A 24051-nucleotide genomic window follows, 5' to 3' on the forward strand; every position below is an offset into this window, starting at 1 on the left:
CACACGCACACACACACACACACACAGTGGTGGTGATAATGCATGTTGTCATGTCATGTCTCTGGGGAATATCTAATCTCTTTATGTTTCATTCTGGACTTGCTGCCCCACATTAACCCTTCATTTCTACGACCATGTACACACTAATTCAGATACATTTTCTCTCTGTTTGGAGCTTTTGGTCCACAAAAAATAGCTTGTTTAACCAGGAACTAAACTCCAGAACTAACCCTAAACTTGGAAACAGAAAATACCAGAATAAAATGTGAACAAAATGTGAATAAAATGCCAGAAAGACAAGGTTATTTTCAGGTTATTTTCCTGCTTATGTATGAATATAAATTAATTAAAGCATTAAAGAAATTCTCATTCCTAGTCCTAATATTGACACAACTGGCAATCCATGCTTGCTTACTTTGTGAATGAATCCTGTACACAAGCTGTTGCATCATTGATGTTTGTTTTTGACAATTATTTTGTATTGATTGCACTTTTTTGTTAACTCTTACTTCCTTCCCTAGGTATTTACCCCATTGATGTGATATGTACCATGAGTTCTTACTAGTATTTATTGCTGCTCTTACTAGTATGTATTGTCAGTTGTAGATCTGTATTTGATGCTCTGTTGATGCTTGTATGTTGTTCCTCAAAGTCACTTTGGATAAAAGCGTCTGCCAAATGAGTAAATGTAAATGACCAACCAGTGAAGTTCAGGACTTCCAACTCTGCTGCAATAGTTCCTTGGCTAGAAAGTACTACCTCCAGAGTAGGGACTTTATTGGTGCTAGTAACAAAATTTAGAACCTGGTTCCTCAATTCAAGAAGTAAAGTTCTGTATGTCCTAAAACTCAAAACGTCCTGAATTTCTGCAGTTAAATAGGGATATTAGTCAACAATGTTTAGTTCTCCAAACTCCTGACTTGACATTCTTGGGTCTTTGGGTCTCCCTTGGGAGAAGGAACTTTAGGGAGGGCACGAGCTATAAAAGGCGTCTCGGAGCCACCACAGGAATAATGAAGAAAAAGGTCCTACTCAAGAAAATCCTTTTTGGATGAAAATGTTCCTCGAAAAATTTTTGTGGTTGAAAAAGGCCACTGGTTTGTGTTTTGCACCGCTGAAAACTTTCAGATTGACAGAAGGGAGGCAGTGATGCACATTTGTTATGCTGAAAGAGGGAAAGAAAAACACATTTAAATGCTCTTTATATTGGTATAGGGTTATACTTTGTACAACAACATTTACAACAATCTGAAAATGCTAATGTGATTTGATCTGTAGCAGCATTTTCAAATGTCTGCATGAGTTTGGGCACTCCCTCTGACCCCTTCCTATAAACCCCTGAACCACCCTCTGCTGAGGCAGACACCACGCCTGTCTGGGGTAAGTGATGCTCCGTGACTCTGTGACCGTCCGTCCATTATTGATGAGGCAAGATGCATCCCAACTCCCCTGAGATGATGAGCTCACTGATGAGGTCACCACTCTGGGTGAGTACATACAGTAAGGGCTCTGCATTTAGAGCTCACAGTTCACAACCTCTTCCAACCCACCCACCCCATTCTGCAGCTCCACCGCCTCCTCCCATTTCTTTTAACAGACCAGTGCCTCCATCAAACACTGTGCATTTTTAAATAGAATGGAAAAATTAATCTGTGTCTCTAAGGTCTCTGGTGATAGCTGATATATGACTTAGAAGAACATCAGTCCGTCTGACATTCACTTCCTCACGTTTTATGTAGTAACTATGTTTCACATCTTGAATTTGCAAGATAAACTCAGAAGAAACAAGAAAAGAAAAATGAATTCACAGAAAAACAGACCAAAACACTTGCTTATTAACTTGTTATGGCTAATGTGTTACCAGACAGCTATCTATTAACACATGCAGCAGACACATATAAAGATTGACATCCCATTGATGCTGTGTTTGTGTCCACCTGATAAATCTAAGTCCAAGGTTCATTCACCTTTTAGCTCTGGTTTGGTCTCCACCATCTACTGAGAAAAATATCTATTTAGCTCGGTGCTGAGCAGGGGCAGAACAGTGGGTTTGTCAGTTTATGTGGTGGGGTCCAACTGTAAGACTGAACCAACTATGTGCGGCTAGAAAACTGCTAGTGTGAGAAACATGCTTCACCCTGGGACACCATGCGGATTGTTTTATTTTTCTTTTATTATTATCTTTGGCAAACTTAGCGTAATCTCCTGCAGTGATACAATGATATACATCATTGTTACAATTATCAAATATACGCCTAAGCAAATAATGACAAGCATCTTTTGTTGACACTCTAAATGCAGTTGCTTTATCATAGCTATTTTGTTACTGCTATTTATAATTTGAGGAACTGAATCAGTTTTTATTCATTCAGTTTAGTGCCTGTCTGAGGTTAAAATGTTGCTGATACGACATTCTAATATAGTTCCAAGATTTATGACTGTGTTTTACTACTTTCATTAGGCTATCTGCACAGTACACTCTTGTTAATATCATTGCACTAAATCAAAATATATCTATTACCTGCCTGTGAAGGCTTCCAAACATCTGTGTAAGATGTGTGGGCCATGTGAAAGATTCAAAGATTTTCAAAGCCCCACCTCCTTCATCTAGTTGTCTATAGTCCATACTATACCTTCCTTTAGCCCCTTTACATTTGTCATTTTTTGTCGTTTTATCACTGTAATATCAGCTTACTGGCTTTACTAGCTAGCTTGTCGTTATGGTAAACTAAGCTTATATTCCCATTTGGAGGAAGAGATGGAGTTCTGCTTTGTTTTCTGTCCTTGTCAGAATATTCAGAGATCAAAGAGATCCTGGTGTTACAGCATCTTCATTACTAAGAAACACATCAAAGAAACTGACAGTTATGTTACCTACGGGGACTGACTCTTTGTTTGTTTCCGGCATGAGGGGCAATGCAACTAATTTAACAGTTACCTACTTTTGTGAATATTTGTAAATAAGTAGTAATTTATATTTATACCTTCTTTCTAAATCAACTTTAAATGCCAACTGCTGTCTTCAACCTTTATTCTAAGTGTGTTTAGCTCACTGCATAGCTGTGCACCCTCACTCACTGTGATGGCAGAAGACATGTTGTCCGTCTGATGAGCAACGAAACTAACAGAGGGAATAAATCCACAATTAACAAATGGGAAGATGGCACGAGACTGACAGAGGGAAAACATAGTATTGAGACCAACCAGCAGAGCCTGCTCTTACCCAACAAAATGATGCAGCGTTCTGCATACACAGAAGCCAAACAATTTGTTTCATGTCTGAGAGCAACGACACTCAGTGACACGTGGTTTGTTGTTGTTGCCTCTCAGCAGATCAGATCCGTCTTATGTTCACCAGACAGGGAGCCATTTGGATTCTGATCTTGCAAGGGGATGAGTCATCAATGTCCACACACTCACACACACCTCCAGCAGTGAGCTCTCACATTCAATAATCTGGGCTATAATTAGCTCCCTGGATAGGTAGACAAGAAAAATCACAGAGAGAGATTTTCCCAGCACTCCTTAATTTTGGAGCAATTTCTCATGTGTCAGGTCACCAGCTTACTAAAACAATCCAGAACGTGTCTCAGAAGAAAAAAATCTTTCATCTGAACATGTAAGTGACACTAAAAAAAGCCCTCGACCCTGCTGTTGCCTTGGTTACGGTACCGGAGCTGAATGGAGGAGAAGGTAATGATGGTTTCTCTGGTAACAGAGCTGGAGAGATCTGACAGAATAATAAATTTACCTCTGCTTATTTCCTCCCTCTGTTCCTCTCTCTCTCTCTCTCTCTCATAGTATCTCACTATCTCACATTCGCTCCAGTTTTCATTAATGACCCATTCATATATATGCCAATAAAAATTGAGAAACCCAGGGTGCTAGCGGGGCCATGGTGCCTAAAACTTACTTCACAAAAATGTTTCAGAGGATTTGAACAAACAGTAAACAGTGAATTATTTAGAAACCAGGAAGCAGCGGGGCAATCATATGTGATCAGACTCAAGGTTTTCTCTCTCAGGCCTCTCTGCCCCTTGCCTATTTCCTCTGCTGGCAGGAAGCTGAATGTAGCAGCTGTTCAGGACAAAATGCTATAGAGACGAGAGTCTGACGCCTCGCCAAGCTCAAACATCAGACTGTCGCTGAACGGTAGCAAGACAGTCTCGTAAAATTTTATTAAGAAGAAATCCATTAAGAATGGAGATTATGTGTATGCCTCCTTATATTTTTGTTTGTTTTTGTTTTTTGTTTTCAGGAATGTATTTTATTTTAAGTATTAACAAATGAGAAGAAATTGCATGTACAAAATCTAACATGTGAAAATAGTATTTTAAAAATGCCCTTTGCAGCATCATCAATCTGGTTTTGTTGTTTCAATACTTAGAGGGACTTCGGTGAATCAGCAGCTTCTCTGTGTTTTTCTTGATTTCCCACTTTCTATTACTGAATGCATTTTCTAAGCCATCTGTGTTTCAAGAGGACCTCATCAGTTGTAAACTGCAGTAGACAGTGTCCTCTTGCAGCTGGGAACAACTATTTTGTGTGTTGGAACATACAATCTAAGATTTAAAAAATCAGTAAAAACAGAATGAAATGAAATTGTGTGTTGTGGACAGGAATTATTTTTATGTACATGGAAAAACAGGTGTTTTGGTCCCAGATGCAGACACATGCAGAGCAGAAATACGCCAATTGGGTCTTGCCCACGCATCCATATGTGATGACTTGGGAGTGAGACAGTGTTGGAGAAGAAAACTGTAAAACTTAATAAGAATGAGCCTCCATATTAGGAGGCCTTCTTGTTTAAAAGATCCAAGGACAAAATCCTTTCTTGACAAGGGAAACTTTCTGCTTGTACCTGTCCAGCATATGAATGTGCACTCAACTCTAGAGCGTGTGACAATATCTAACATTACTTACTTTGAGGTGTGAAGTAGTATGAGGAATGGGAACTTACCTTTATATCTGGGCCATTGCAATTGAGGCTCATCCCACGCTCGTCTGTGATCTCTGTAATCTCTGACAGGTCATCATCTTCAAACTCATCCAGGCTGATGTCATGGGTCAACCTGGTTGAGGGCGGATTAGGGTGAAAATGGGAAAGGGAAAATCAATGTTAATCCCTTTGCACTCGTCCACAGAACATCTCAAAAGCTCTTGCTGACCGAATTATCTGTCTGACAGGGTGGCAATTCCAAGCCAAAGTCCAAGTCCGATGACATATCACACACATGAACATGGGTCACAAGCTCTGGTCAACATAAAACTGTGAGGTGCTTTCCATGTTTTTTGGCAACATAATTAAAAAATTTTTTTTTAGATATATATATTTAGCCTTTTTATAGGATACATATTCACTAAAATAAATTATTTTTCTTTTTTCTTTTGCATCCATGAAAGGCCTTATAAGATATAAAGGGAATTTCACTCCCAAATTTCATGCCACTGATTATTTTGGTAACACTTTACTTAAATACCCTCTTGGTTTTTAACATTCATAGGCAGTATATATTTAATGCTTTAATATTGTAAAAAAAAATATATATATATATATATTGTACATTAAAAACACTTGTCCTTAAACTTGCTTACAACTAACTACAAAGTGTTTCCATTGTTTAGTTGTTTCAACTTTTGCTCTTCACTACTCCACTAAAGCTTACTTCTTTAATGAATAAGCTCTTATTCTGGAAACACAATCACCACAAGCAGCAACCAGTATTATTTCCCAGGTCAGTGACAACCGATATGACTGGTGGGGGGAATGTGGTGGGATGCCGACTGTTATATAGCTTCACACCAACAGTGATGAGAAGAGAATACTGAATCATAGTGGAGTAGAGGGGAAATGCATCATCACAGATGGCAGTTCAGTCTACGAGCAAGTAGAATCGTAACAGGCTTTTCCATAGACACCATTGAAAATAATCATCTCTCTCCTGTAACACAAGCATCTCTCTCTCTCTAGACCAGGAGAGAGAGAGAGAGAGAGAGAGAGAGAGAGAGAGAGAGAGAGAGAGAGAGAGAGAGAGAGAGTTCAATATGCAAATGTTTATGTTCTTACAAATAACAGCATAACAAAAATTAACATGTTTAGCAATCTTCATAGAGATCTGCCTAGATTGTGAACTACAGTATCCATTATTTTTGATTTTTGTGACCACTTGACTGAGCATATTGGAACTTTTAAGTCAACAAAACACCTAATCATATTACTACAAGGTGTGCAAACAATCCTTTCATTACACAGCATCAGCCTCTGCATCAGTTTTCTACCTACAACACAGTGGGGCTGTTCCAGCTGTGAAGCGGACATGGAGGTACACATTCAAATGTCCATGGACACTAAAAACTACAGGATCAGTGGGAAAGCATTTGTTTTTTGAAAGAAAGAACATTTGGGGCCCTATTTAAACATCTATAGCGCATGGTACAAGTGAATTTAGGGCATGTCTAACTCCACTTTTGCTAGTGAAATGGTGTATAATGGTTGAATTCAATCTTTTAATTAATTATAGGTGTGTTTTGGGTGTAACATAAATTAAACCAATCAGAGTGTCTCCCATTTCCTTTAAAAGCCAGGTGCATCTGCAGATTACTATTTAAATGACAGATGAATGGGACATTATTAAAAACACAATAAAAAGTGTGATGCAGACTCACAGCAGAGGGAAAGAGAGCAAGCTCCTGTGGATGAGCAAGATAGAAGGAGCGTGCGAATATGGACAGAAGTGTTGACAACAACCTGATATAAAAACTATTTTTTGATCATGAAACTTACTCTACATTTGTGGCTTATCAATGAAGTGTATGCAGTATTTCCCCTGCCATTATGTTGGGGGGGCGGCCCGCCACTCCAAATCGACCCCAAGCCCCCTCTGAAGGAATGACAAAAAAAATATAATTAGGAATTGTGGAATTTGACAATAAAATTGGAATAAACTGTAAAACACGGAATATTGTTGAATCTGCCAAACGCTGGTGCAATTTATAATTTTCAAAAAAAGATTTTCCCAGCATTTTAAGCGTTTTGCCCACAGCGCTTAAGCCAAATGAAAAGAAAAACTATATTTTGGTGTTCATAGACGCTGCTTCTGTCCTCTCTGTGTCAGTGTTTCAGAGAGGGTGGGGCTTTTCGTCTCCTCTACACAAACACACGCTGTCATATCGAAGATGGCGCGCTAGCAAGAGCTCGTCACTACAACAAACTCTCAGAAGTACAACCTCATCAGCAGATGCAAGACGCAAACTGTGTACCATGTCCATCCCTTTATGACCACAGTGTACCCATCCTCTGATGGCTACTCCCAGCAGGATAATGCACCATGTCACAAAGCTCAAATCCTCTGAAACTGGTTTCTTGAACATGACAATGAGTTCACTGTACTCCAATGGCCTCCACAGTCACCAGATCTCAATCCAATAGAGCACCTTTGGGATGTGGTGGAATGGGAGATTCACATCATGGATGTGCAGCTGACAAATCTGCAGCAACTGCGTGATGCTATCATGTCAATATGGACCAAAGTCTCTGAGGAATGTGTCCAACACGTTGTTGAAAGTATGTCACAAAGCATTAAAGCAGTTCTGAAGGCAAAAGGGGGTCCAATCCAGTCCTAGCAATGACACTTGTGCTGCGCGCGGTTTTGCACCTGGTATAAAATAGGACTCAAGGACTTGATCACTCTTACAGCAACCCTGGACATCACTCCAGTGTCAGGCAAGGAAATCTATTGTCCTGCTGTCTGTGGCAGGATTCAATTAGCTTCCAGTAAACAATGCTTCAGTTTTCCCCATCTGTAATTATGTCGGCCTGTTAACTCTTACCCTGCAGCCTCCTGTGCATAACAGAGTCAGACAGCAGGAAAATGCTATTAGGGGGAGGAAAAATAAGATGACAGCAATCACAAGGAGCACAATAGCATGCTGTCAGAGAGACCTGGTGAACTTGGAGAGCTATGACCCTCGTTGTTGCCTGATGCTAATGTCATTTCTGGCTACATCGACACTCCAGCTGTCTCCTCTTGCAAAAGTACGCACAGCTGCAGCCGTCATCACGTGTCTGAGGATGGGTGTGGGAGTTAAATAGACTGTGTACAAGCATCTGTTTGCCTCTATAATGAGGCCCTGAAGGAGGCAGGAGAGAAGGGCTTAAGGATGAAAGAAAGAGGAAGAAAGAGGAAGGTAGAGAGTGTATATAAATCCAGCTATCTATTGCTAGGGACCTCACATGGGAATATATTGTATGTACACTTGACAGAAATAGACAGAGGGAGAAGAAGACATTAAGAAATGACCCAGTGGAAACATGTAACTTTACTGAAAAATTATCTGGCAAAACTGCTGCATCAGTAACATTTTAGGTGTTTAGGGTCTGAGTGGAAACATCTGATTGCATTTGCTCCTGCTACTAGAATTAAATGGCTTTATAGTTTCATGAAAGGATTGGACCAGTAATATTCTGTATTTTTCTTACTGTCAACAAATCCCATAAAAAGACCAAAACCAACAATGAATTGATCCTACTAACAAATATTATCTGTATCTCTTAGAGATCTTTATTGTTGACCAAAAATTTGCCGAGGTCAAAACTTCAGCAAAACTTTTGTTTAAAGAACAACTTTTCTGTAGGACCAACACATTTCAACATTTTTAGTTTTTAAAGATGTATGTCTTCACTAAGAATAGTTGCCACAGACAAAGTAAAAAGTCAGAAAGAATTATGAGACAGACTAATGCGTTGACTCATTAATCCCAATCAGAATCAGCTTAGTTTGGTTATCATTCAACATGTCTCTAGCTCTTCTTGTCTTAACTCAGTAGACATGGCCAGCACTGTGCAACAGCGTGTGGCTGAAAGCGCCATATGAACTTTTTTTTAGCCCAAAACGGATTGCAATGACAGGCTTCGGTCTGGGGATATTGCTCTGCTTTTGAATAGCAAAAACCGTAAGCTTATCAGTTCACTACAAATCTAATTTATTACAATCCAGACAGATGCCTGGGAAAGGAACAAAATCAATTTGGTCCGTGAGTCCCTCTGTTATCAGCATCACTTACAGGAGAGTGGATGACAGAAAAGGAAAGATTGCAAACATGCTGCATGAAAGCCAATTGTCTTTTCTTTTCCGGCACGAATCAGAATAAGACTCAGTTTATTGCCAGGTACATTTTACAGAAGAAGTATTTGCCTTGGTATAAATTGGTGCTTACAGTACACGTGAACATAAATAGAAATATAAATATAGAAAAAGTAAGACGATCAAAATTGTAAAAAAAAAGTACACAATAAAAAAAAATGTGTGTGTGTGTTTGGGGAGGGGGACATGAGAGTCAGTGACAGTGGGGACCCTGGCCTCTGCAGATGTCAATAAACGTCCATATGTTTATGTAGCATTATCATGCTAGACTAACAGTCAGTCAGCTGTGACTATATATCCCCGATGTGACGTCTTTCAGAGCACACAAACACAATAAACGCACCTGTCACCTGTCCAGCACGGTGCTGGTAACCAGAAACACTGCAGCTACACCTTATTTTTACCGTCTATGGGCTACACTCAGCAACCACAACATTATCACTGGCCTCCGTGCTGCTTTCTATCATTTACTAACCCTGTTTTCAGGCATGGTCATGACATTGAATGCAGCACATCAGAAAAAAAACTGAAAAGGCAGACATGTACTGTCTACTGGCAATGTGAATGCAGTCAATTGCCTATTTTTACACCTGCAAAAACGCTCTAATTTTGTGTAAAAAGGGTATAATTGAGGCTTTACAAGGACATAAAGAGGAGGGGAACCTAAAGAATGGTGAACAAGAGATGAAAGGAAATGATGTTGTGACTGTAGCTCAAACCCAGAGGAAAGTGCAAACAGGGGCAGTGAACAGTGAGAGGATGGAGAGAGTCATGGGGACAAAAATGAATGGAGGGAGGGATGAGAAAATTAAGTGCCGGGAGATAAACCACCTGGACAGGACAGGGTGACCCCTTTGCTGCGCTGAATTATGGGTAAGGAGAGATGCAAACAGCAGAGAAAACCAACAGAGTGTATTATACAGAGCAAATCACGTTGTCACACGTCAAGGCTCAGACACTTCTGGGTAGCATTCATCACAGTTTCGGTGGGAAAACCTCTTCTGGTGACATTTCCTTCTCAATTTACAGAAATTATTACAGGGTTTCTCGGTGGGTCTGATCTTTCATGTCCATAATAGCAAAAAAAATACAGAACATTTATTAATAATCACATACTCAATACATGTGAATACGATGTGTATTAAAGATGACTTTATAAGCTAATGTCCATATCATAGCAAACACCTGTTGTAATAAATACATAAAGTTGTAATAGTAATTGCTATTCAAAATGCACAGTTTATATTTATTTTTCAAAACATAGAAAGCAAGAAAAAGACTTCACAAACATATTGATAAACTCCACACAGTCACAAAAGACATGTTACACACCAATCAGTACACATCCATACTGCATGCACACAGCTAATTCAAAACATTACTAAACATTACATCATTTTCCTGAATGAACCCTATGGACCGATCAAAAACCTAGAAGATCCAGAACTCTCTAAATATCCCCATTACTTTCCTCTGGGATATTATTCCTGTATGACTCACAATATCCTCAGTGATCAATACAGGCTGTCTCAGCAGACTGGCTGGGCTGCCCAGGTCAGAAATCCCTGCGATACATCTACTGTGTCATCATCACTAAAGGTTAGACGAAGCAAATCACTTGGCTTGTAAGTAGTCTGACACCAACATCACCACTATGACATTGTTACCTCACAGGACCCTAAAGGCCATCTATCGCATCCTGATACAGTTTCTGACTCGGCCAGACAAGTTGAGAGCTGGTTACATTTTTAGGTTATGTTACAGCCTGCTATGCTGTAGGATCAGCTCAGTCACCTACACAATCTATCTTAATACTACTAATTTCCCTTGCCAAAAACACTCTAGAGCAATCTTAGTTGACTACATTTTCATCAAACATTTTTTCTAACTCATGCTGATGACATGTGACATCTTAAACAGCACAGCAATCGTTGCAAGAAAGTTTGAGTAGTTACTTGGGTGTGCTATGTGCTATGTGCCATGTGATACCTTAACATTGGCTATGAAGAAAGATGGTTTTGGTTGAATATCAAAAAACTTGACTTTTGCCTTTTCATGCTTCAAGTGAGCGCTGACTTTTTCATAAATTAACCAAGATTGTGATCTGTGTTGCCTAAGCATAACCATAAAAATGTTAATGATGCTTTATTACTGTGTGTTAGTAATTTGACAATGTCTAACGAAGATCTCTGTTAGATCAAAACATTCCTCTATTAAATTATTATTGCTAGGAGTGTGGATCTATTGTTTGACTTTTGCCTTCAGTTTGCTTTTTGATCCAGCACCTGTAGGTTGTTGCATACCCTACACCCTGTTTATCAATCATGCTTTAGTTGCCACAAGTGGACAACATCCAACAATCAGCTGGACGCAAACCACCAACACGAGGACAGGACTTGAGATGCTAGATTATTAGATTAATTAATTTAAAAAATAAAATCAACAAATATACAAAAAAACCACTTCTGAAATAAATTGCCTACTCTAGCTAAGATGTAATATGCATCTGTGCCATAGCTCAATGTTGAAGGCACTGCAACTTGTAGGATGTAGTTCTCTCATAGACACTCAGTACCAGCTCCTGGAAATCTAAGGCAAGTGAGAAGACCCCAAACATCCCTTAAAATATTAAGCCTGTCTTAAGCCTTGATTTCCCCTCTCCAGGGGTGATATTAATAATTCATGTTCTAATCAGTGATTCTGATGCCATTCTCAGTATGTATGATCGATCTCCCACTATCCCAGAGTTAATAATCGCAGCTTTGATTTTTAATTGAGTTTTGTGATCCCCTGATTACATAAATTCCTGTTCAGGTATACACCCTGTGTTTTGACATGTATGATTATGTATTATTATGACTTACACTTGGTTTTGAGCATAAAATGGATATAATGATAGTATGAAGGCTTACAGAGAGGTAACTGTTGGTGTTGATTGCTTGCAGTGTCTTGGGTTTATACATTTCAGCTGTGGTCACTGTTGGTAATTTCTCACCTACAATTCGCTGCCCACATTCCAATTTTCTGGCAGCGGGTGCTTAAAGTCCCTTTTGAAACACAACATCACAGATATTATGTCCACAGTTTATGTTGTATAATGACATCAGAGGACAACAGCACTGCAGGATGGCTGTTTCAGGTTGTTTCACAAAGGATTTGGGATAAACTCCTGCGTTTTTCTGACAGTGGGGGGTGAAGGGGCAGCCTACTGTGGTGTTTGTGCCTCCTCAACCTGCCTCTCTGCTTGTGTTAATGAAGGACAGCGTGACCTCGCACTCAGGCTGATGATGGGCCCGGCCAGCTCATTAGTCTTTATCTGAATCCAGCTATGACCCTGACACCAACTGCAGTGTATTTACCTACCAACTGCTTGCTTGCAAATCTTGACTGCAGTTTTTGTTCACAAGTAGCACACAAGATCAAACATAGATAGAGGTCACTGGTTTTTGTTTTGACAGATTTTCAGTGTAAAAAAAAAAATCCAGTTAATTACCAGGATTTTAAGTCCCTATAGAAGGTCATGCTGTAATGAAAGCCGATCAGAAAAAGTCTTCCGTGTTAGAAAGTGAAGAGAAAAATGTGGAGAAAAGGCAAATGAGCTGCTAATCACAGTTCCCACACCCTTTGAATCCATCTGCCTGAGCCCAAAATCCCCCTAGTTAAAAGAAAAAGATAAAATATAAAATTGTGAGAAAATTAATCTGATTTCCCAAAAATCTGTATTATTTATGTGTTCATTGCAAAATTTGCTAATGCATCAGTGGAAGCAGGACAGTCATGTTACCCATATAACTATGGATATTTTACACGTGCATCTCTTGCTATGTTACAGTCTCATAGGACAAGCATACCTGTTCCGCTCTTATGATTTAATCACCTCACACTCAATCCACAGTGAGCCCAGCATTTAGTCGTCCCAATAATTTTCACGTTTATGCTCCCACTGAGAGATTACAAGGCTGCATTCTGTCTGTCAATTATCAGCTTCGTCCTCTTGCAAGGACAGGACCAGGACAAGGATCAGGACCATCCTGTCAGATTCTCCATATCCAGATACCCCCTCCCCACCCCACACACCCCTCCATCATTCGCTGTATGAAAACAAACTCTGAAGACACAAATTCATCGACACAGTGCTTCTCCTATATCGGTGCTGCTGGCATATAGACACACATCAACATAAAGCGTGATGTGTGTTTTTTTCTCCTGTGTGGCTTGTCAATTCCTATTTTGGTCCACGTAAACCAACAACCTCTGCTGCACACTCTACCTCTCTTCTTTAGAAACAAACACACACAGCCATATGCATCCGCATCTTCCTCAAGGGCATGCCTACCCTGAGCTTTAAGATGCGGGGAGACGACATATAGCTAGAAAAAGGCATGTTAGCAGTTACACACTCACAAGGTCACACACAGCCATGTTGCTGCATCCCAGTAAAATAAAGATCACAGAGAAGGAGAGATATGCCCTACCATTTCTCCCACTGGTCCTCCATCCAACCCTCTTCTCCTTCCCCTCCCGAGTCCATACTGTAAGTGAGGAGGGCATCCACAGCCAAGAGGAGGAGGAGGAGTAGGAGAAGGAGCAAGAGGGTTAGAAAGTGAAGGAGGGAGGGTGGTAGAAAGGGAGGAGCAAGCAGGAAGAGAGCCGGAGGAGAGGGAGGATGGGTGCAGCTCGTCCGGGTCGATGGGAGAGGCGTCCGATTCAGAGCCTTGCTGCTGCTGTTGCTCCTCCGGAGGAGAGAGAGATAGAGGGAGGAATTATTTAAAGCAGAGGAGCTGAATCTGCCACAGAGGAGAAGTGTTATATAATCTACTCCTCTCTCTTTTTATCTCTCTCTCTCTCTCTGATGTTTACTCTGTCCTGTGTGCATCAGATTTACTACGCCACTGCATGAAAGTGCTGGTGTTGGCAAAACATCCGATGCCACAGCAAGCCAAAACAAGAGAAACATCAGCACAAGAGGACACTCTCTCACACTCTCTCTCTCGCTCAGCATAACACTGATGTGCTAAATTATTCATGAGACCCATTAATCATAAGACTCCTAATTTCCCTTGGTCTGTCTTTCTCTCCATTCATCCTTTTTGGGACCATTACAATTTGGGTCTTATTGTGTTTTTGGCCATCATTGCATTCTGCCAAGGTAATTGCTGAGGTATGGGAACACATTGACATTGATAAAAAGATGCCTGACAAGGAATAAAACAGAGACAGTCTGATTATCAGGGATTATGGGATTATGCCAGATTTTCTATAACACTTACCTTCACAAAAGGTAAAACTGAAAATATATCCACTCAGACTGTAATAATCTGTCATTATGCAACTGAATGCTCACAACTAAGGTAATTGTGGTGGGTCAAAGTTCAACCAGAAAACAGATACTGCCACTGTAATAATATTCCTGTTTGCCTTTGTTTTCTTTTACAAATAAGTTTGATTTACCTAGGTGTTTGTTTACCTTGTTAGCCTTTAACCCAGATTTCATCCATGTATACAACGTTATTAATTCAGACAGAAAATAATGACCAAACCTACAAAAATAAGGTAAACGTTGTAATAAACCAGTGTGTGGAATTGTATGCAAGCCGACGTGCAGTGAACTGTACAGTAGATTAACCCTGTCAAATCTGCTGACCTTAAAACCTCCTGCCAGCATCTCAAAGGCCACTTTATGTTGGCAATAACACTGTATATAGGAGCACTGTGCTGATTGTATCCACAAAAGGCTTCGATATAAATATGAAACAAGGAGGTGTATCTCAGTTTACTAATGTAGCTGAGAGAGAGAAAGATTACATTAATAACACAAACACAGCCATTGTGCTTTAATGAGACTGTGAAAGCTGCACTAATCAATATCTTGAAGAAGAAAAGGGAAAATTAGGAAGGGTCAGATATTTTTCCCATGAGATGGAGACCAAACCAAAGCTAAAAAGAAATATAAGACTTATATTCATGAGGCAGACAAAAAAAGAGACTGTAACGTGTTGATTATATTGTAAACAGACAATTGTTTGCTACTATATAAGCTATAACAACTTTATGACATGCTAATGTATCAGCTGTCTGTCGACCACTAGTGGCAAGGAATTAATTACTGCAGCTCCAAATTACAGGAAAAGCATTTAATTTGACCAATGCGTTCATATTTGAAACATCCATACAACTTAACATATGCATGCATATTGTGCATAGGTTGTGCTTTGAAAACCAAACCCCAGGCTTCAAACACTCCATCAGAAAGGTCAAAGACTCTACATCCTTGTTTTTCTACACTCTGAGATTCCAACACGCAGCCATATGGCCATACAGCACGACTTCGTCAGCTGGCCGGAATCTATGGAGCGCGCGCACACACACACACAAACACACACACACACACAAACACCAGAAGATCTTCACACACTTCCCCCTACACTTTATTGCCATTACAACCTTGCTGAAGGAATAAGAAAAATATGCTATAAAACACACAAAACACACCGAGGATTCTGTATCTGAGAAAAAGAGCTAGCAATATTCATGTTAGTCTTAAGAGACAGAAAGAAAAAGAGAGAGGTATCCAAGGATTGTGTGTGTGTGTCACAGTAAAATCCTGCTCAGCTCGTCAGCAGAGGCATATTAACCGGATTTGGGCCTCAAGGGTCGAGAACAAGCTGAATTCATCTCATTGTTCAGAAAATCCAATATGTTATTTGAAGGTGACACCTTAGAAACTTTGATCCTCACGTTATGACACTCTGATGTGAGTGATTGAATCTAAAAATGATATAAAGTTGCAGTGACAAAACATAATGTCGTGTTGGCAGCCTACACAAAATTATAACCTGCTAACAATGATTGTTGATTTTTTGAAGAAAAAATATCCATTTTAATTAATAAAGAAAATCTAGGCTGCTATAGAATTGTTATGCATTGAAATCATTGACAGGTGAATCATTATTTAATGAAATTGTGAGGCCAGTGAAGATTCACACATCTAACAAATATGTCAAAAAATATAATATTCTCTTAAAAACATGATCAAATTATTTATATATCCAAATAGAAAGTGGAGTTCCTCCTTAACAGCATCCTCAGCAAATTAAAATGTAGCTCAGAAAAGTGTCATACTAAAAATTACAGTGTCTAATATTAAAAATACTTAAAACAAGAAGAAAAAAGAGGAATAAAGGCATGTCTCTAATATAGGCCTGTTTCAAATAAAGGTCTAGTAAATTAAATTAATATTAGAGAACTGATGTCATTATCAGTATAATTCAGTCAAGGTGTAAAATTTACAACTGCCCCGTATGTGGTTTTCAGATTTTACTCTATAGTGGATCTTTGGAGAGAGAGAGAGAGAGAGAGAGAGAGAGAGAGAGAGAGAGAGAGGGAGAGAGAGAGAGAGAGAGTACTGTATAAGCAGAGGAAAGGTGCCATTAGGTGGAACGTGCCATGTCAGCAGAATTGAGTGACAGCAGTGAATAATCAGTATGGGGGGAACTGCAACCAGAGCAATAACCCTCCACTCTGTCAGCTTCTACTGTGGGTGAATTTCAGATCTGCTTAATTTAAATTCTCTGTCTGTCTGTCTGTCTGTCTGTCTGTCTCTCCCTTTCTCTCTCTGAGAATAAAAGACCCCCAAATCAAGCCCTTTCTTTTTCTCAAGAAAACATCAAAGTCCATGAAAGATGGATGCAGTGAATAAGGGAAACTGATACTTCAAAATCTGCTTAACCCCCCACCCCTCCCTTACATCCCTTTCACATCCCACACCCTTTGAATCCATCGGCCTGAGCAGATCTTGTCAGCAGAGTCACGTCAATGTGGAAGCTGTAGAGAAAAGATTAACTAAAAGAAAGAGGGTATGCCATTGAATAAGTGAGTGAGAGAGAGGCAGAGATCATGTACAATTCTGCGCTTTCATTTTTATGGTTTGATGGTTAAAAAGTCTGATTCATTTTCTTTGTCTTTTCTTCTGAATATGATGACAAAATGCATGCTAAATTCAATGTATGTTCAAAATAACTTCAGATTACTCTCCCCGACCTGGAATAATTCAAAAGGCAGTCAGTCAGTTTCAGCCAGGAAGCTATTTGGAAATTATTCGGGAACAATGTACTAAATGTATTCACAGCTTAATGTGGCAGTCTTTATATTTTAGTTTAGTTTATGACATTATGTAACTCTGTCTCCTAGAAATTACATTTATATATTATTAAATTGTTTTAAATGTAATGGATGGATAGATTATGGCAATGTTTGGGTGGTGGGCATAAAAAGTACAGGACTATGACTCCAAAGAAAGCGGTTTGCATCCAGAGTTCTGTCTGTGGTTAGGTTTAGACAACAAAAGCACTTCGGTTGAGGTTAGAGAAAAAAAGTGGTTTCTGCTAATGTTAACAATCACATTGTGTCTCATGAGTCAACTCACTGCAGACTTATGACTCAAAGGAAAAACAAAGTCAAATGAGTATTTTACTGATACGTTCAACATTTTGTGAATTGCCACATTCATTGATTAACTTTACTCATTATGACAATACAAAACATTAACTGGTCAGAATTTTGTTCCTTCCAACTAGGGCTGAACGATTTTAGAAAATAATCTAATTGCAATTTTTTTTAAACCGATATTGCGATTGCGATTTAATATAAGATTCATTTTTAAGCTCTTTACTTTCTGTATCATTCAAAACGGACAAGCAGTAAATGTGGGTCAAGCCTGTGTTATGATGAATAAGGTAGAATTATTATTATGAGCAATGGTGGAGAAGAAGTATCTCATTTTAATAATATGAGAAAGATAATTTCAGTCAAGTCATGGCATTAAATAATATGATATAATATCATCAGGTGGGCCTACCTACAGGCCACAAGAATAAAACCTCACCACAGTGTAATATAGGCTACTGTAAGCGCTCAATACAAAACCCACAGTTCAACCACCAATTAATGAGTCCTTATCTCAGTTCAAATCTCCTAGGAGTCCATCTTTCTAAATCTCAGTAAGCAAACAAAAATACTCAATCTGAGGTTCAATCCAAAAGTTGGCCAACAAAAATAAAAACAAACAACAAGTCAGATCGCAATATTATCTCAAATGACATTAAATCACCAACAATTACAAACAAAATAAAGAATGACACAAAAAAGTCCATGACTTATTACCATTGTGTTGTTAGATGTATAGCAAGACTTAGACTTAGACTTTAGAAAACCTGTAAACCTGTGGTGAGGACATCTAAGAAGTGGACCAGTGAAGCTGTAGAGGATCTTCAGGCGTGTTTGGACTGCACTGACTGGGAGTTTTCAGAACTGCTACCAACAGTCTGGATGAGCTTACTGAAGCTGTGACATCCGACATCAGTTTTCGTGAGGACAGCTGTATACCAACACGCACCAGGGTGAGTTATAACAATGACAAACCCCGGTTTACAGCTAAGCTCAGACAGCTGAGGATGGATAAGGAAGAGGCATTCAGGAGTGGGGACCGAGCTGGGTGCAGGGCGTTAAAGGTTGAACAAGGAGGTGCGAGAAGCTAAACGACTGTACTCAGAGAGCCTAAAGAACCAGTTCTCTGGTTACGACGCCACTTCTGTCTGGAGGGGGTTCAGACAGACCACAAACTACAAACCCAAAGCCCCCCACTTCATCAACGACTCTCGCCTGGCAAATGAGCTGAACCAGTCCTACTGCCGCTTTGAGAGTCAATCGGACACCATCCCCGCGTGACAACTCTGCTCTGCTACAGCCCCAGTCCACCCCTCCACCATCATCCCTGTCCCCAAGAAACCAAGGACCACAGGACAAAACAACTTCAGACCCATCGCCCTGACTTCTGTGGTAAAGTCTTTTGAGCGCCTTGTACTGTCCCACCTTAAATCCATCACAGACCCACTCCTGGACCCCCTGCAGTTCGCCAACAGGTCTGTAGACGAACTACATCCTCCAGCACCTGGTCTCCCCTGGAACCTATGTCAGGACCCTGTTTGTGGATTTCAACTCTGCTTTCAACACCATCATCCCGGCCCTGCTGCAGGACAAGCTCTCCCAGCTGAACATGCCTGACCCCACCTGCAGGTGGATCACAGACTTCCTGACGGTGAGCAAGCAGCATGTGAAGATGGGAAAACATGTCTCTGATTCCAGGACTGGTTCTCCTCAAGGCTGCATTCTTTCCCCTCTGCTCTTCTCCATGTACACTAACAGCTGCACCTCCAGTCACCAGTCCGTCAAGCTCCTGAAGTTTGCTGATGACACCACCCTCATTGGGCTCATCTCTGGTGGTGGGGAGTCTGCCTACAGAAGGGAGATTGATCATCTGGTGACCTGGTGCAGCCAGAGCAGTCTCGAGCTGAACACTCTGAAGACAGTGGAGCTGTTGCCACTGTGGACTCCTTCCGCTTCCTGGGCACCATCATCTCCCAGGACCTCAAGTGGGAGCTCATCACCTCCCTCACCAGGAACGCTCAGCAGAGGATGTACTTCCTGCGGCAGTTAAAGAAGTTCAGCCTGCCAAAGACAATGACGGTGCACTTCTACACTGCCATCATTGAGTCCGTCTTCACCTCCTCCATCACCATCTGGTACACTGCTGCCACTGCCAGGGACAAACGCAGGCTGCAGAGAATGTGATTGGCTGCAATCTTCCATCACTTCAGGACCTCTACGCCTCCAGGAAGTGAGCAGGAAAGATTGTGGCTGACCCCTCCCACCCTGGACACAAACAGTTTCAGACTCTCCCCTCTGGCAAGAGGCTGTGGTCAATCAGGAGACCTCTCGCCACAAAAACAGCTTTTACCCTTCTGCAGCTAGCCTCATTAACAAAGCCGGGTCCCTCACTGACACTCCCCGCCTTTCAAATAATACAAATGTCTCTGCACATGTAAATATTATTTAATTTTATATCATATCATGCAAAAACTTGGCACATTGCACATATTTGCTGTCAATTGTTAATCATTGTTCTATATTTTATATTGTCAATTTATATATTTATGTACACAATATTCTCTTCCATTGCAATACATCTGCCCTAACTGGAGTAATGCACATGTAAATATCTACCACATTGTTCTTTCTCTGCAAATAGTTGTATTATTTTTCTCTATTCTTTTATTATTATTATTTAACTATATAATATTCCTACATTTATTTATGTTGACTGTATGTTTGTCTAGGTGTAGCAACTTCTTACCAAAGCAAATTCCTAAATAAATATTGAATCACATATAAAAGGGATTAGTTTTGCCTCAAGAGAGATGTCTAGTTTCATGTCACATATGCCTTCATGAGTTCCTCATTCCCCAGAGGTTTTTCCCCCCATAATGCACAACATAGACTGGAATCCTACACTGTCTTGTTGCACCATATACACTGTCTTGCACACACACACACACACACACACTGTACTAATGTGAAATAATCTCCTGCAACGCCCTCTCGTGCCATAGATGATCAATGCAGTGCAGGAGAATTTAAAAGGTACAGTTCATTATTTTGTATACTATTTTATGACATCCTATAGTGTTTTGTTAATATCTGTGAGGAAATGACAGTGTGTCAGTTAGTGTGGATCTGTTGCTGTCTGAAGGTTTGAACAGCATCTCTTCATCTCCAGCATGAACTAAATACTGATTTGATTACTTTATAGGTGTGATGAACCTGAAAAAAGTCATTGACACAGTATTTTTAACTTTGCTGTCAGTGTGAATATCATTAACATTATATGTTGGAAAATAGAAAAACTCCACCCTCAGTGCTTCTTGCTAAAAAAACAACTTGTGTTATCCCTCATAGAAATCTAAAAAAAACATATAATTTCTGATTTCTATGATTCAGAAATATGTTGTCCTCAAACTCATGTGACAACTTATCAACTTTATATTGATGATTCACAATATATTTTAAGGGCCTCAAAACCGGGCCATAGGCTTGAAAAGCTAAATAAACCGTGGACTGAATCTAGATTTGAAGGTGAGCTACTCCTGTATCTCTGTTACTGAATATCTCCATAGAAATAGCTGCACAGGCTGTCTGTTCTCAACAGCAGGTTGGGGAGAGACGGAGGATTCGACCACAGTGTGTGGAGGCAGGGAGGGTGACGGAGGAAAACATGCCAACATATGTTTGCGCTGAGAGTGGGCCAACCCAGAGATTGTGGATTGTCTGGCTCTTCAAGAAAGAACATGGATTTTATTGTTTTCATAATTGTCATTTAAGTTTCCTTTTAAACAGCTGACCAATTTTTGAAATATATATTATTGTCTTGTGTCATAATTTTATTTTGCTGCTTGCTGTTGTTTTTTATGATGAACAGTGAACAGTAAGTTTAAGGTCCAAGCTGTATTTTTTTTATATGTAACATTTAACATTAATAAGTTAGCTGGTTTTCAGCTAATCCTTGACAACATTGATGACTTATTAAGTAGGCTACATCCACACTGCTACGTTTTCGTGGTGATGGCGCAGTCTGCTTTCCGCCGCCAAAGACGCTTGGACTCCTGTATTACTTTCAGTAACAGTTACACCTCGTTGACGTGAATGGCCACTTCATGAGCATTAATGCTAAAACGCTGGTGTGGACAGAGATCATTTTCATTTTAAAACTCAGTTTTGAAACAAAAACATATAGCCTAAGTACCCTAGTGTCTTTGATTTTGGATTTTGGTGCTGATACAACACTTTAGTTTACATTTGGATCATGTGGCTTTAATTCGTCGTGCTTCTGAAACTGCTTGTTTTCTCCTGACAATTTCATGTTTGTTGCTGTGTGTGACTTTGAAGCCCTTATTTATTTTATATATATATATATATATATATATATATATATATATATATAATAACACTGCTGGAGCAACTCAGATGCCACTGTGATGAAAAGATGGTTGTGGATCTGCGTGTTTGTAGCTCTGCTAATGAGACAGGGACAGACTGAGCCTGAGGGCGTGTGTGTGTGTGTGTGTGTGTGTGTGTGTGTGTGTGTGTGTGTGTGTGTGTGTGTGTGTGTGTGTTGCTGTCTCACTGGGGAATATTGATCACAGGCCTCCATCCACTCAGTAATGCCACTGAAGAATTGCAGCTTCTCCGCAGGCAACGTGTAAGTCTCTGGGTATGTGTGTAACTGTGTGTGTGTATAGGTGTGTGACACAGAGTATAAAAGCCTGTCAACAGCATGCAGTTAATCCCTCACCCTGCTCAGCTGTCTTAAACATTGATTTGAACTGCTGGTTGAATTAGCTCTCACTGATGACACCATATGTTATTTATACCGTAGCCCTGCAAAACTATTTTCATTATCGACTAACCAATAAATTATGTTTTTATGCTACTGATTATTAATTCATTACACTATATATATATATATATATATATATATATATATATATATATATATATATATATATATACACACATACATATATTTTTATTCTTTATTTTTACAGGCAAGTCATTAAGAACAAGTTCTTATTTACAATGGCGGCCTGACAAGTGGGGTAACCACTTAGGGAAAAGGAAATAGGGCTGAAATAAATACAGTACATTAGAAATACATACAGAAATACTGTATGTATTATTAATTTATACAATAAAAATGCCCATCCCAAGTTACCAGATCCTAAAGTGATAGCTTTTACAGTCTGAACAACAGTCCAAGAAGCAAAGGAGATTTCACTTAGACATAGGCAAAATAATCAGGAAATCTTTTATATTTTACTGAATAAATTACATACAACTGAGCAGGAAAATATCCATGAGTTAATTCTGTGGCAGGGACTCTACAGTCACACAATTATACATTCAAAATCATTAATTTATTAGACATAAATGCATTTTCCTTTCTACAAAAAAGCAAAACTATAAAACATTGTTTTGTTGTGCTTCCAAATCTCCAGGCTTAAGCTGAAATATTGATTTGTTATGATGCAGGCCTAGGTAGGCTACTACTAAAGCTCTCATAAGGTTACTGTAAACTCAGGAGTCCTGAACACACAATATGAGTTAATCTAATAGCCTATTAAATACAATAATATGTTAGAGTGCTGTCATTAAAATCATCAATGTGCGCCACAAACACATTCAATCACTGGTAACTCCTTGTATATTACATCAACAGTATTTTGTGGCAAACCAAGCGAAAAAAATGCCGAAAAGCAGGCGATAAGGCCAGTATAAACACATAATTCGAAGCTGAAACTCGTAAAGCCGCTGTACAGTTATTGTAGGCTTAGTAGTAGTAGTTATATAACAGACAGCTCGTCTCGGTCCTCCGGGAGCAGACACGCCCAAACACAAAACATGCGACTCAACAACACATTGCGACTTCAATCCACAAAGCTGAGCGGAGCCAAGCGCAGCTGCGGCGGCTCAGATCAGCCAGCATCAGCACCTTCAGCTCTGCAGATCCGCGCGGGCTCATCGCTCATTCACAGCCTCCAGGAGGGGCGGCTCGGCCCCCCTCCCCGGGCTCCCTCAGCCGGTGCTCTTACCTGAAGCTTGCCGGGGAGTTCACCTGGATGTTGCGGCCAGATGGTGAGCTGGCTTTCCGCTTCTCTCTGTCCGCCATGCCGCCACGTTATATTTCCTCCATTGACTCCGCCGCGTGCGGCCGCCCAGCAGAGACACCTGAGAGGTCCGGCGATGCAGCGATAGGGTGATGCTTTCGAGGACTGCAGTAAAAATGGCAACTCGGTTGAACTGTGCAAGTTACAAAAAAATAGGCCTACTGATAATCTTGGAGGATCTGGAAAACGCTTTTTATTTTGGAGTCCCCATGCATGTAATAAATTGGTCTTTCTAAGCAACAACAGGCCACCTTACAAAAAATAGCCTACTTAAGATGATATGTCAACAATAGCCTAATGACCTACAATAAAACAGCCCATAGAACATATTAATGTAGCCTGTTTAAAAA

At 40.0% G+C, this 24051-nt stretch overlaps 1 protein-coding gene across 1 annotated transcript in view; it reads right to left on the reverse strand.

Annotated features, from left to right (window-relative positions):
• mapk8ip1b (mitogen-activated protein kinase 8 interacting protein 1b) overlaps positions 1 to 23703 on the reverse strand; it is a 58790-nt gene extending 35087 nt beyond the window's left edge. Inside the window, exons 1-2 of the mRNA XM_046033222.1 lie at positions 23627 to 23703; positions 4961 to 5072 (exon numbers count right to left, since the gene is read on the reverse strand). Coding sequence (XP_045889178.1) covers positions 4961 to 5072; positions 23627 to 23703 — 189 coding nt within the window. The remainder of the gene's footprint in view (positions 1 to 4960; positions 5073 to 23626) is intronic.
• Positions 23704 to 24051: the final 348 nt, after the last annotated feature.

Source organism: Micropterus dolomieu, linkage group LG20 (genome assembly GCF_021292245.1).
Source record: "Micropterus dolomieu isolate WLL.071019.BEF.003 ecotype Adirondacks linkage group LG20, ASM2129224v1, whole genome shotgun sequence".
Classification (NCBI taxonomy): Eukaryota; Metazoa; Chordata; class Actinopteri; order Centrarchiformes; family Centrarchidae; genus Micropterus; species Micropterus dolomieu.